This window comes from Mixophyes fleayi, chromosome 8 (genome assembly GCF_038048845.1).
Source record: "Mixophyes fleayi isolate aMixFle1 chromosome 8, aMixFle1.hap1, whole genome shotgun sequence".
Taxonomy (NCBI): domain Eukaryota; kingdom Metazoa; phylum Chordata; class Amphibia; order Anura; family Limnodynastidae; genus Mixophyes; species Mixophyes fleayi.
Window position 1 is genome coordinate 101,095,406 of NC_134409.1, and position 14,989 is coordinate 101,110,394.

The window sequence follows — 14,989 nt, forward strand, 5'->3', positions numbered from 1 at the left end:
ATGTCATGATTAGCTGGCCTTTTACAAAGATGCCTTTTCTTTAAGGAGAGATCGCAGACAAATAATACCACTGTGATGATAATACTGTTACTTTTGAACATCTGATTAAAAGATTGTAAAACATTACACAGGAAAGAAACTTAGATTTTATAAAAACAAAATGAAAATTGTTTCATTTGTTTAAAATTCAATGACCAACATTGATTTTGGTAAATCACATCATACAGTGGTTATCCATATTTTAACCATGTTGCTGGAGTGCCAAATTAGGTTGGATTTACATCACTGGTGCCTGTAGACACACAGCCTATAAAGGTCTTAGCAAACAGCAGCCATATCAATTTTAATGAGGAAAGTGATGTATCCTCCCCCCCGTCTACCTGTCCCCTTGACCCCATCCCCTCCCACCTCCTCCGCTCCCTCTCCCCCACCACCTGCTCCCACCTCGCCCACCTCTTCAATCTGTCCCTCTCCACCGGTATCTTCCCCTCCTCCTTTAAACACGCTCTTGTTTCCCCCATTCTCAAGAAACCTAATCTTGACCCCACCTCTCTCTCCAACTATCGCCCCATCTCTCTTCTCCCCTTTGCCTCCAAAATACTTGAGAGACTCGTCTGCAGCCGCCTCTCCACCTTCCTCTCTGAGCACTCCCTCCTTGACCCTCTCCAATCTGGCTTCCGCCCTCTCCACTCCACCGAAACTGCCCTGGCCACAGTCTCCAATGATCTCCTTTCTGCTAAGGCCAGGGGCCACTTCTCCCTTCTCATTCTCTTGGATCTCTCAGCGGCCTTTGACACCGTTGACCACCCACTCCTGCTCCACACCCTTCAATCCTTTGGCCTCTCTGGCTCCGTCCTGTCCTGGTTCACCTCTTACCTTGCTGACCGTTCCTTCTCGGTCACCACCTCTGGATCTCTCTCCCCCCCCTCCTCCCTTCCAGTAGGGGTCCCCCAAGGCTCTGTTCTCGGACCCCTACTGTTCTCTCTTTACACCTCTTCCCTGGGCAAACTCATCAGCTCCTTTGGTCTCAAGTACCACCTTTATGCGGATGACACCCAACTCTACCTTTCCTCTCCTGATCTCTCTCCCTCCCTCCTCTCCAGGGTGTCCGACTGCCTCTCTGCCATCTCCTCCTGGATGTCCTCTAAATTTCTCAAACTTAATCTTGCGAAAACCGAACTAATTGTCTTTCCTCCTGCTCATTCCCCCTGCCCTTCAGACCTCTCTATCACTGTACTCAACTCCTCTCTTTCCCCTGTTCCTCAAATTCGCTGCCTCGGTGTCATCCTCGACTCCTCTCTCTCCTTTGCCCCTCACATTCTCTCACTTGCTAAATCTTGCCGCTTCCAGCTGCGCAACATCGCGCGCATTCGGCCCTTCCTTTCCCAAGATGCCACTAAAGCTCTTGTCCACTCTCTTATCATCTCCCGCTTAGACTACTGCAACCTCCTCCTTACTGGAATCCCCCGCTCTCATCTCGCCCCCCTTCGCTCCGTTCTCAATGCTGCCGCTCGGCTTATTTTCCTTTCTCGCCGCTCCTCCTCTGTCTCCCCCCTCTACCAATCCCTTCACTGGCTCCCCTTCCCCTACAGAATCGTGTTCAAGCTCCTTACACTTACCTTCAAGGCCCTCTCCAACTCCACCGCTCCCTACATCTCCAGCCTCATCTCCATCCATGCTCCATCCCGCCCTCTGCGTTCGGCCAATGACCGTCGCCTCTCTTCCCCCCTGGTCACCTCCTCCCACGCTCGCATCCAAGACTTCTCCCGTGCTGCCCCACTCCACTGGAACCAGCTCCCCCGCTCCATCAGAACTTCACCCAACTTGTCCAGCTTCAAACGGGCCTTAAAAACCCACCTCTTCCTTATAGCCTTCCAGTCCCCCACCTAACTGCCCTCCTTCCTGTCTCCCACCTACCTTCCTCCTCGTCGCTCTCCTCTCCCCCCCTCCCCTCCGTCTTTGCCTCCACTCTCCCCCTCTCCTCTTCCTTCCCTTGCGTCTCTGTCCGTCCTACCCTCCCCTTAGATTGTACGCTCCTCCGAGCAGGGCCTCCTCTCCTCCTGTTCTCCACCACCTTAACTCTGCTCTCCAGCTCCTTGTCTCTTCTGTGAGGCCCTTCTACCCCTCTAGCTACCCCGCTGGGGCTCTCGCCTGTCATCTAGCTGTACTTTGAGCTTCTGAGTTACTGTGCTTTTTGTTAACTGTTCCGTGATGTCTCACCCTGTACTGTATTTCTGTCTGTCCCTGTACGGCGCTACGGATACCTAGTGGCGCCCTATAAATAAATAATAATAATAATAATAATAATAATCCTCATTTATCCTTTGATAGAGCAGAATATATCAGCACTTCCTGCAACAATTCATTGTCCCCTTCAGTTGAATGATGTTCTTTGCATGTAGGGGTCAATCCCGAGTTAGCAGGTGTCCACAGAGGCTTTTACCATTGCAAAAGAACTTGCTTTTTATGAGTGCACAAAAGGTGCCAGCAATCAGTGCAATATTCAGGTACATTTAATGTGGAAAAGAGCAAGAGTATGCATAAAAATATCCTTTCATAAAACAATTCAAATGTACAATAATAACACATGGGTGTAAATGTATCAAGCTGAGAGTTTTCCAGCATGTTTGAAAAGTGGAGATGTTGCCTATAGCAACCAATCAGATTCTAGCTATCATTTTGTAGAATGTACTAAATAAATGATAGCTAGAATCTTATTGGTTTTTCAAACCCGCCGGAAAACTCTCAGCTTGATACATTTACCCCATGGAGTAAAGACAGTTGCACAAGATTCCTTACACTAAATTAAACACAGAAAAAGATCCAATAAGCAAAATTTTAGGAGTAATCTGCAAAAATTTTTAGTAGGCTGGACTGGGAAGTTATATTTTTATGCATTACACCACACACATTTTTACCTGGATCTAATATCCTGCAAAAATATGTGCAGAGTGATGATACAGGGGCACTTTCCAGATGGGGAAAGTGGACGTGCCTCTATGTGTTTGTTAGGCAACCAAAGAGGTGTATTTGCACATGATTGCACATGGTTCCATTCCTGACATTAATTTCTTACATCACATCTCAAACTTTAAATTCCTACTTTATTGCACCACTGTTATTCAATCATATATGCCGTTAAGCGCTTTATTTAACAGATTTATTAGCTATACACTTTTTCCTGTGTTTTAACACTCATCCCTAAATTGAAACATTTTTAAATGTATTATGTACTTCAATTATAAAATAGTTTTATTTATTTTTCTATAAACATATACAATGAAGCTAATGGTCGGAGGTATTCAGCAAAGATAATTATGTTTGTACATATTGTTATTTATTAGTATAGCCATACTGATTACTCAGCTCACAGTTAAGTATATCATTTATTATTTAATAGTATATATTAAATAATTATATATTAGTCTTGCCACCCAGTGTCTGAAAAGATTCAGAAATACATGGCAATACAAAGTAAGACCTTTAGTATAAAGCATCTCTGGGACATACTAGCAACATAAATAAATAAGGATATTCTTCAAAATAAGAAATATTTCAGTGCATTGTCCCCTGAAGGATGGTAATCCAATAACAATGTCCACTGGAATGGTTGCAGAAAAACGCTTATGTATTGGATTTACTGTTAAGCACAATACTGTGTTTACTGATAAATTTAACATACTATATAATACCCATAAAAGTTCAAGTACCTTCAATATATCCCCTTTTCTGAAACTCAGCTCATCCTCTCCAGAGGCGTTGAACTCGTACAGAGCAAGAACCTCCATCCCCCTTGCTGCAAAGAAACAAAATAGGAAAAAACAGTCGGTGTGAAGTACAAACATAACATTCTGTGAAGCATTATGAAATGTAATGGGAATTTATTCTTTTACCCCACATGAATCTGATTTCATATTATTCCTGCCAAAATTTCTGACTGGAAATATGTAAGAAAATGACCGTGCTGCCCAGCCAACAGCCTACTAAACCCATACTTGCATACTCTCCCAAATTTTGGGGAGTCCTCCCGGACTCCCGGTAAAGTTGACATCCTCCCGGAGGTAATGGAGGCAGAACTTAACGTCTCGATTGCGTGCCATTAAGCCCCACCCCTGCTATGGAATGCTGGGAATTTTGTAATGCCGGGAGGTTTGTAAAGTGGGCAAGTATGACTAAACCGCGCTCAATTCTAGTAAGGTCACGACGCTTTAGGCAGATGAATTACAAGACTATTGGCATGTATAGACTTAGGACTCTGGATTTCTTAAATAAGCATATAGAAAGGTATTAAATCATGCATGAGAGGTATTATGCTGAGCACACACTAAAGAATTTTCCTACCGATGTGTTATCTATAACGATATTACTGTTAAAAAAAGGTCACAATCAGCATGAATGATTCTCGCACACACACTATACATGTTTTAAAAGATTTACCCTCAGATCTGTGCTCTCCATCTGTCATAACCGTCGTCTGAAAAGATCATGACACTGTAAACTCTATGTAGATCCTAATTGTGAGAGCATACACACTGCAGAACTGGATGGATGTCGCTCCATAGCTAAATGAGATTTATAGTTCTGCTGAACAATCAAATCAAACGATGGTGGGTGCTTTGGAACAACTATCATTCATTGTCTAAGTGTAGTAGGGATGTGTACCGGCCACTTTTGGTTTCTCGTGTTTTGTGTTTTGGATTCGGATTTCCTTGAGGTTTTGGGTTCGGATTTGTTTCTCAAAACACCTGACGAAAGGTTTTGGTTCGGATTTAAGGTTTTGGATTCGGATTTATTTTGAAAAAAACATAAAAAGTGTTAAAATCAAGTTTTTTTGGTTTATTTTCACTCCTACGCTATTATTAACCTCAATAACATTCAATAACAATCATTTCCACTAATTCCCAGTCTATTCTGAACACCTCACACCTCACAATATTGTTTTTAGTCCAACTGGACTTATACTGCTGAATCAGTGAACTTTGTAATATTGCAGTACCAATGGACTTATACTGCAGGATTGTTTTTGGATATTTTTTTTTAATTAATTTTTTTATAATTATTTTTTTGTTATTTTTTTTTATAACTTTTTTTTTAAAAAATTATAACTTGGGAATAATGGGGAAATAACTATGCCCTTAGAAGGACAGAGCACAGGACACAGCACCACTGGACTGAGCAGAACACAGCACAGCACAGCACAGAACAGCACAGCACGCGATATAGCAGGACAGAGGACCACCTAACACAACCTCCCTCTACCCTGATCAATGCCCGAGTGAAGATGGCGGCGGCTAGCGGGGAATTTATAGAATACGAGTATCGCGAGATCCGACAGCGGGATTATGACTCAGAGCCTCGGTTTCAGTTTTGCAATTGGCGGGAATACCCTGATCTGTCTCGGATCCGTCTCGGATCGGCAACGTTCGGGTGGGCTCGGATTTCAGATATCCGAGCCCGCTCATCTCTAAAGTGTACACACTAATGCAATATCAGGCTGAACGGTCATTTAGCGGGTGATTATCAGGCCCAATAATTGGCTGAAAACACTGTAGTGTGTACCCAACCTTACCTCATAGTCACAAACCAAGATTAGAGGATGGTTACTGTAACCCTTTACTACCTGCCCAGAAAACATTTAAATCTCTTTTGAATGCAGTTGGTAGGCTAAATTTCCTTAATAGCGCTTAAGATAAAAAAGGTATGTATTTCACAGAACAGTTTTGAAGGCTTGCAGCACTTTTCTCCGCTATCAAAGTACTTCTTTAAGGCCTCATATATGCAGGTATTAAAATCAAGTGCTCAATATGCATTTAACACATGTTATCAAGCCAGGACTCCAAAAAATAATAAGTGAATGAATAGACACAAATAGACACATGCTTTCTTACAAACATAGTCTTTGATTTGCCACTTGTCAATTTCAACATCGCCTACAGCATTCATGATCATTTGCACGCTATACAATATAACAGACTTCTATGATAGTGATCATTAAATACATGTTAATGATGTTGCTGTTAAAAGCAAGGACCAAGCGCTAGGTTTCGTCTACATGTTGGTTTTAAATTCCTGAGTGTATGAGGACTAGCAAGACATCCTCGCATGTGGTTAGTAATCAAATCAATGTACTGTATTTGTCAATCTGTTGGAATATATGTATGTATATATATATATATATATATATATATATATATATATATATAATCACCTAACTTAGTTTATAATCAAGTTAAATATTATTAATTACAGGCCATTATCATTGCAACAGTGAAGAGTTTATAGCAATTTGTGTAAAGCAAAGATGCCATTCCTCATTATTCTGCACAGATTTCTAGTTGATATGTGCACAATGTTGCATAATGAGGCTTGAGGTGTCTAGAAAGGTGAATCTTCCGCCTCATTCAATTGCAGCAGCCTGAATATTAATGCAAGTCAAATCAATTGAAGCAGCTGACTCTGTGATATAAAAATCTTCTTGTATAAGAAAAAAGCCAGGGAATTGATTGGTGATTACTTTAATTAGGCCGCAGTGACAATGGTGTAAAGCAGACAATGGGCAATGAAAGAACATACTCCATCTCCAAACTGTCATTGGTATACACATACCTCCCAACTTTTCAAAATCTTCAGTTGTAATGAAGTGCGCACATCTTTGTGGTGTCGCACTCACAAAAAGGAGGTGTGACTATGTCACCGTAAGGATGTGACCGCATCACTTCTGAAGCTGCTCCTAACCCTACCTCTTTCTTAAAATGTCACTTTTAGTGCTGCTGGTACCAGTGGCAGATGTGCATGAGTACTTGTTCACCGCTGGTCTGCTGTGCCACACAACAAATATTTTCATTTTTGGGACAAATGTGCTGATGGTTGGATGGCGATACAGACCTCTTAAATCTGGACTGTCCTGTCTAAATTGGGGCTGCCCTAACTAAATCTATACAGTTGAAAGGTAAGTACACAGGTAAAAAGAAATTGATGATGCCCTATGAATCTTAAACATGTCATATGATGTACAAATAATACTATTATTCAAGCTGTGCTGCTATCTGCTTCGTTGTGTATACATTTCCTGAATTTGTAACCCATATCTGCCCTCAACTTGAGTTTCCCAATTGGTTTTCGTCTCTGCTTGTTTTCATTTTTCTAAACCCTTTTAATTTTCCAAAGTCCCTCATAGCCCTAACCTTTACCAGATCCCACCCTATAAATCTCTTTACAGAGGGCCAAACTTTCCGCTGGGCATTGCAAAACCAGTTTTGGTCCCATCCAGGGCTGCTCCAAGAGCATGGAATAGCAACCAAAAAGCTGGTGCTTATTGGGGAGCAGAAGTTTTCACAGTCTAAGAGGAGAAGTTGGATGGGGCAAGGGCGTTCCTAGTGAAGAATGGAGTAAGTGCACTGGTGCGCCTAATTTTGGAGAGCAGTGCAGAAATTAGATTACATTTTGTGGAGTGAGGGTATTGAAATGACATCATGGGTGGAGATGGAGTGTTTCTTGCTGTGCACAGGGCCCACTCCAGAGAAGGACTTGAATTTTGCACCAGCTCGGTGATGGTGAAGATAGGATCTCATCCTATACTTTTAATGGTACCCACTTTGCGCCTCCATGTTTTATTTTAACACAGAAGTGCACTTCAAGGCACGATCTGAACGGTGTGTTATAAATCTTTACCCACAAAATTGTCACATGTTATAAAACAGTCCAGATGTTCCCTCACTATTATGATTAATTTAACTCATAATGGAGTAAAAAAAGAGAGCAATATTAAATGGTTGGTACTAAAGTGGTAGGAGGTTGAATTTCGATTTGACATTTATACATTTGCACAATGCTTCTATTGAGATTTTCCACCTCCTTACACACCTATAGGCACTCTTATTTGTAGAACCGCCTCCAGAGAGAAGAGAGTAGGCATGTACCTTGATGTGTGCTGGGCAGACCATCTAAGTGCACAGGTCAAACCCAAATAAATGCATTTGCACTTCTTGCATTGCAGCATGGTTTGTCCAGTAGTAAATATGCTATTTTTTTGCTTTGCTCCTTGTCTTGTTTAAGCAAGTAAGCACACCTGCTTTCCCTGCACCAACAGATATACATTAAGCAATGCAATGTAAAAGAAATAAATAAATGCAATACAGAATCAGATTCCAGTCTGTGAAACATAAGGGCCGCTCTCACACATCAGGGTGTGGTGACAGTAAGCGACATTTACAAACCAAAATGCAGCACTTTGAAACTGCCAGAAGAGCTCTCTGTGCCTACTTTGGTGGGACTACAGGACCGCAGCAAATGTCTTTAGGACCACTCCGTTTAATTATTTTAACTTTTTAATTTTTCTCAGAAAATACTGCTCCCTAATTGGTCATTTATACTTAAATTAATCATGACTGTGAGGAGACATAGAGACTGCCTTTATTACATGTGTCAAGCCCTCATTTTTTGCATACATTGTTAAATGGTCTACGTTTATTGGCGACCTGGTTGAAATCTGGGGTCACTTGGTGTTTTCATTTGAGATATTTGAATTATATTTGGTTCACATTAAATTTGAAATCTTTAACACAAATTCAATACCCTGACATGTAGTGTACATTAAATATTATATAAACAAGATCATACAGCATAGTTAGTTAAAAAATCCTGATACAGTCTTGAACTTTCATCCAGAGATGGAAGGTTTCAGAACAAATACCTTTCAAATAAGGGTGTGCACCAGGCACTTTTAGTGTTTTGTGTTTTGGGTTCTGATTAGCTTGAGGTTTTGGGTTCTGATTTGTTTTGCCAAAACACCTGACGAAAGGTTTTGGTTCTGATTTAGGGTTTTGGGTTCTGATTTATTTTTAAAAAAGCATAAAAAGTGCTAAAATCTAGTTTTTTGTTTGTTTTTCACTCCTACACTATTATTAACCTCAATAACATTCAATAACAATTATTTCCACTAATTTCCAGTGTATTTGGAACACCTCACACCTCACAATATTGTTTGGCCGACAAAACGTTGGGCCGAGGTAGCTTTCTGGACTGCATAGTGGAGTGGGCCCGGTACCCAATTTGGTACCGGGACCACAATATATCACCCTCAACTGGTCTGAATTCCACTGCACAGCTGCCTGCTCCTACATCCTCTGCAGCATATACAGGGTGTAGTTCTAACGCGTCAATACCTCTTGTCTTTGACGATGACAGGTCATTTTAATTAATTTTGGATTTGGCCCCAACATTGAATGTAGTTTAATATCTGATACGCATCTATCTGGACTGCGTAGTGGAGTGGCCCCGGTACCCAATTTGGTACCGGGGCCAAAATAAAAAACCTTAACTGGTCTCAATTCCACTGCACAGCTATCTGGACTGCGTAGTGTAGTGGCCCCGGTACCCAATTTGGTACCGGGGCCACAATAAAAAAACCTTAACTGGTCTCAATTACACTGCACAGCTATATGGACTGCGTAGTGTAGTGGCCCCGTTACCCAATTTGGTACCGGGGCCACAATAAAAAAACCTTAACTGGTCTCAATTACACTGCACAGCTATATGGACTGCGTAGTGTAGTGGCCCCGGTACCCAATTTGGTACCGGGGCCACAATAAAAAACCTTAACTGGTCTCAATTACACGGCACAGCTATCTGGACTGCGTAGTGTAGTTCCCCCGGTACCCAATTTGGTACCGGGGCCACAATATAAAACCCTCATCTGGTCTGAATAATACTGCACAGATGGTGGACACCGGATGCACGTCTAACACCAACATAGCAGTTAAGGCCGCAGTTATTTTTTTTTGGAACTACAAAAAATAAAAAATTAGCAATAGAATGGCAGTTCCTCTTTTTTGGAAATACAGAAAGAAAGAAAGAAAGTAGTAATAGAAATGGCAGTTCCTCTTTTTTGGAAATACAGAAAGAAAGAAAGTAGTAATAGAAATGGCAGTTCCTCTTTTTTGGAACTACACAAACAATGAACTTAGTAATAGAAGTGCCAGTTCCTTTTTTTTGGAACTACACAATCAATGAACGTAGTAATAGAAGTGGCAGTTCCTCTTTTTGGGAACTACATAAAGAATGGAAATATTAATAAAAATGGCAGTTCCTCTTTTTTTGAACTACATAAACAATGAACGTAGTAATAGAATTGGCAGTTCCTCTTTTTGGGAACTTAACAAGAATTAGAGCATTTTTTTTATTCAGAAATGATGAGTCTCTCTATTAGAGTGTAATGCCCCTTAAAACTCCTTTAAATAAAATAGTACGTATTCTAGGAGACCCTGTTTATATATTTAAATTGGTTCTGCAAAAATATGCATGATGATCACTGTACAGAGATCTGTAATAGAGCAGCGATTAAAGTGGCCTGATTAAAGGTCATGTAAGATCTTAAAGCACTCACAATTATATAGATACTGTATTCTCGTTAAAGACGTTGCCTAACGTGTATAAAAGTTGGCACTTATATAGCGCTTGCTTCACTGGGTGATGTGAGCAAGCGGAGTGTGTTAATATGGAGAGACCCTATCTAAACATTAATATGATAGAACAAATAGCAGCGCTGTATACGCTGTGTGTAGGTAAGGTAGGGATCTCAAATACCATGACACTCTGTTTAGCCTAATCCCTAACAATGTAATATCACGGAAAGCCTATTTGATTATCAAGGCCAATGGCTAGCTTCTGCTAAATCAGACAGAGTATGCAGCGCACGTCTAACACTAACACAGCTGTGCCGGTGACATGGCCTGCAGGAATATCTCTGATGGAGATAGAACTAGGCCCCAAAGAGCACATAATGCCAAAAAAAGAGTTGCAAGATGGTATTGTCCTTGGGCCCTCCCACCCACCCTGATGTTGTTGAAATAGGACATGCACACTTTGACAAACCAATCATTTCAGCGACAGGGCCTACCAAACTACTGTGGCTGAAATGATTGGTTTGTTTGGGCCCCCACACCAAAAAAGCTATTCATCTCTCCCTGTACAAACTAAACTGGCTCTACTGAGGCAAGATGTCATCCTCATCCTCTTCCTCTGATTCCTGGCCCCCTTCAGTGTGTACTTCCTCATCCTCACACATTATCAATTCGTCCCCGCTGGACTCCACAACCACAGGTCCCTCTGTATTATCTGGAGGGCAGTGTTGTACTTAAATGAGGAATTGATAATTCGTTTTTATGAACATCATTTTTTCAACGTTCTGAGGAAGCAACCTCCTTCGCCGCTCACTGACCAGGTTCCCCGCTGCACTAAAAACTCTTTCCGAGTACACACTGGAGGGGGGACAACTCAGGTAAAATAGAGCCAGTTTGTACAGGGGCTTCCAAACTGCCTTTTTTTCCTGCCAGTAACAATATGGACTGTCTGACATGTTTATTTGGATGGTGTCAGCAAAATAATCCTCCACCATATTTTCAAATGTGACAGCATCCAATGCAGCGACAGTAGACATGTCTGCAATGGTTGGCAGGTTCTTCAGTCCGGACCAGATGTTCTCAGCATCCCCGTCAGCGTTTCTTTGAGGAAAACTGAGCTTTTTCCTCGCAGCCACAGGTGTGGAAGAAAATGAAGGTGAAGCTGTTGGCATGTCACGGTCCTCTTCAGAGGACAATCTCCTGACCAGCAGGTCTTTGCACCGCTTTAGACTTGTGTCCGCTGGAAACAGAGACACAACATACGCTTTAAACCGAGGATTGAGCACGGTGGCCAGAATGTTTTCCTCTGACTTTAAAAGAGTGACCACCCTCGGATCCTGGCAAAGCGTACGAAGGGCTTCCTCCACAAGAGCTACATGCTTCGTTGGATCGCAATGCTTTAACAGCTCCTCCCTCACTTTCTCCAGCTGCTTCTGCAACAGCCTGATCAGGGGAATCACCTGACTCAAGCTGGCAGTGTCGGAACTGACTTCTCGTGTGGCAAGTTCAAACGGCTGAAGAACCTTGCACAACACGGAAATCAGTCTCCACTGCGCTTGACTCAGGTGCATCCCCACTCCTTTTCCTATGTCGTAGGTGGCTGTGTAGGCTTGAATAGCCTTTTGCTGCTCCTCCATCCTCTGCAGCATATAGAGGGTGGAGTTCCAGCGCGTTACAACCTCTTGTTTGAGGTGATGGCAGGGCAGGTTCAGACTTTTTTGATGTTGCTCGAGTCTGCGGTAGGCACTGGCAGAATGCCTAAAGTGTCCAGCAATTTTGCGGGCCACCGCAAGCATCTCCTGCACACCCCTGTCACTCTTGAGGTAATGCTGCACCACCAAATTAACGGTGTGGGCAAAACATGGGACGTGCTGGAAATTGCCCATATGCAATGCCCGCACAATGTTACGGGCGTTGTCTGACACCACAAATCCACAGGACAGTCTAAGTGGGGTAAGCCACTGCGAAATAATTTCCCTCAGTTTCTCTAATAGGTTCTCAGCGTTGTGCATCTTATTAAAACCTGTGATACATAACCTTGCCTGCCTTGCCACGAGCAGCCGTTGTGGAGATGCTGCTACTGATGCAGCTGCTGCTGTTGCTGCGGAAGGCGATGCATCTACCCAGTGGACTGTCACAGTCATATAGTCCTTCGCTTGCCCTGAAACACTTGTCCACATGTCCGTGGTTAAGTGGACAGTGGGTACAACCGCATTTTTCAGAGCACTGAGGACACTTGTTCGTACTTCTCTGTACATCTTTGGTATCGCCTGCCTAGTGAAGTGGAATCTCGATGGGATTTGGTACCGGGGACACAATACCTCCATCAACCGTCTAAATCCCACTCCACTGATGGCGGACACCGGACGCACGTCTAACACCAACATAGCTGTTACAGCCGCAGTTATACGCTTTGCTATAGGGTGACTACTGTCGTACTTTGTGCTCAGGGCAAACGACTGTTGGACGGTCAACTGTTTGGTGAAAGACGTAGCGGTCTTACGACTTCCCCTCTGGGAAGATGACCAACTACCAGCAGTAACAGCAGCAGTGGCAGTAGTAGGCGTACCGCTGCAGGATTCCTCGGATGAATCCCGTATTGAAGAGGACTCAGTCTGGCTGGTGACATGGCCTGCAGGACTAAATCTGATGGAGATCGTGGAGGAAGTTGACGAGGAGGGTGTTGGTGGTGTGTATCCAACAGGACCAAGGGATTTAGGTGTCCCTGGACTGATGACGGTCCTAGCCCCAGTTCCTGAACTAACCACTGAACTATGAAGGTTATTCAGGTGACGTATAAGGGAGGATGTCCCCAGGTGGCCAAGATCCTTACTTCTGCTTATTTGAGCTTTACATAAGCTACATATGGCCATACATTTGTTGTCCGGATTTGGATAAAAATAACTCCAGACCGAAGAGGTGCATTTTTTGGTCTTCTGACCAGGCATGACGATGGGCTTTTTCATCCCATGGACATCAGCTGTTTCTTCCCCTGGTGCCTCATTTACAATAACCACATCAGCATCCTCATCATCAAGTTCCTCCACAGCGCCAGCTACATCAATAGCCTCCTCCCGGTGTACAACATTGACACCTTGATTATCCAAATCTGGATCTACACTGTGGGTGATCCTTCCAGCATATGCAGAGGGTGTGCTGCAAATGGTGGATGGAGTCACCTCTTCCCGTACAGTGATGGGAAGGTCAGGCTTCTCAAACACCAACACCCTTGGACTCGCCTTGGGGATTTGTGATGTCATCTGTTTAGAAGGCAGAGTTGTTTGCTGTTTTGTTGTTGTTGTTGCTGACAGCATAACTCTCTTAAATTTTTTTGAGAGGGGGGGAGGAGGAGGGCTTAGATCCTTGGGTGAAGCTGAACCACTAGTCCTGAACCCCGGCCAGGGCCTAAGCCGTTCCTTGCCACTCCGTGTCGTAAATGGCATATTGACAAGTTTTCGTTTCTCCTCAGATGTTTTTAATTTTCTTTTTTTGCTAATTTTAGTCAACTTTGGGTTTTTGGATTTTACATGCCCTGTACTAGGAGATTGGGCATCGGCCTTGGCAGACAACGTTGATGGTATTTCATCGTCTATGTCATGACTAGTGGCAGCAGCTTCAGCATTACGAGGAAGTGGTTCTTGATCTTTCCCTACTTTATCCTCCAAATTTTGGTACTCCATTATATGCAGCACAAGTGAGCGTACCCCTAAACCACACACACTCGGCAAAGCCTTTACAATTATCTGCGGCACAGGAGAGTACCACTGGACTGTAGTTATACAGCAGTACTTATTTTTAGTGACAGCTGCAAGAGTGAACCTAGTGTGACTTTGAATTGAAATAGTACTACCTATTTTTAGTGATAGCTGCAAGAGTGAACGTAATGTGACTTTGAATTGAAATAGTACTACCTATTTTTTTCAACCTAATTTTTTTTTTTTTTTTTCAATTGTTTTGGGATAATTTTTTTATAATTTTTTTATTTTTTTTATAATTTTTTTTTTATAACTTTTTTATTAATTTTTTAGAAATCTTTTATAACTTTGGAATAATTTAGAAATAACAATGCCCTGAGCAGAACAGAGCACAGGACACAGCACCACTGGAATCAGCAGGACACAGCACTGGACAAAGCACCACTGGACTCAGCAGGACACAGCACAGGACACAGCACCACTGGACTGAGCAGAACACAGCACAGCACAGCACAGCACGAGAAATAGCAGGACAGAGAACCACCTAACACATCCTCCCTCTTCCCTGATCAATGCCTGAGTGAAGATGGCGGCGGCAAGCGCGGAATTTAAAGGATCCGGGTATCAAGAGATCAGACAGCGGGATTATGAGTCAGAGCCTCGTTTTAAGTTTCGGAATCGGCGGGAATACCCGGACAGTGCTCGGATCTGACTCGGATCCGCACTGTTCGGGTGGGCTCGGATTCAAGAAATCAGAGCCCGCTTATCCTTACTTTCAAACCAAGACAAAGAACCCAGCATTGACTACTTATGTGCAAGGAAGCATATCGTGTACAGAGTTTTCAGTAAAACATGACTTAATTATTTGGTGATCACTAACCAGCTCTTTAAATC

General features: G+C 42.8%; 1 protein-coding gene across 1 annotated transcript in view; it reads right to left on the bottom strand.

Annotated features, from left to right (window-relative positions):
- Positions 1–14,989, bottom strand: part of GRAP2 (GRB2 related adaptor protein 2) — a 136,706-nt gene that overhangs the window by 64,901 nt on the left and 56,816 nt on the right. The window contains exon 2 of the mRNA XM_075183010.1: positions 3,711–3,796. Within this exon, the coding sequence (XP_075039111.1) occupies positions 3,711–3,788 (78 nt within the window). The 5' untranslated portion in view covers positions 3,789–3,796. The remainder of the gene's footprint in view (positions 1–3,710; positions 3,797–14,989) is intronic.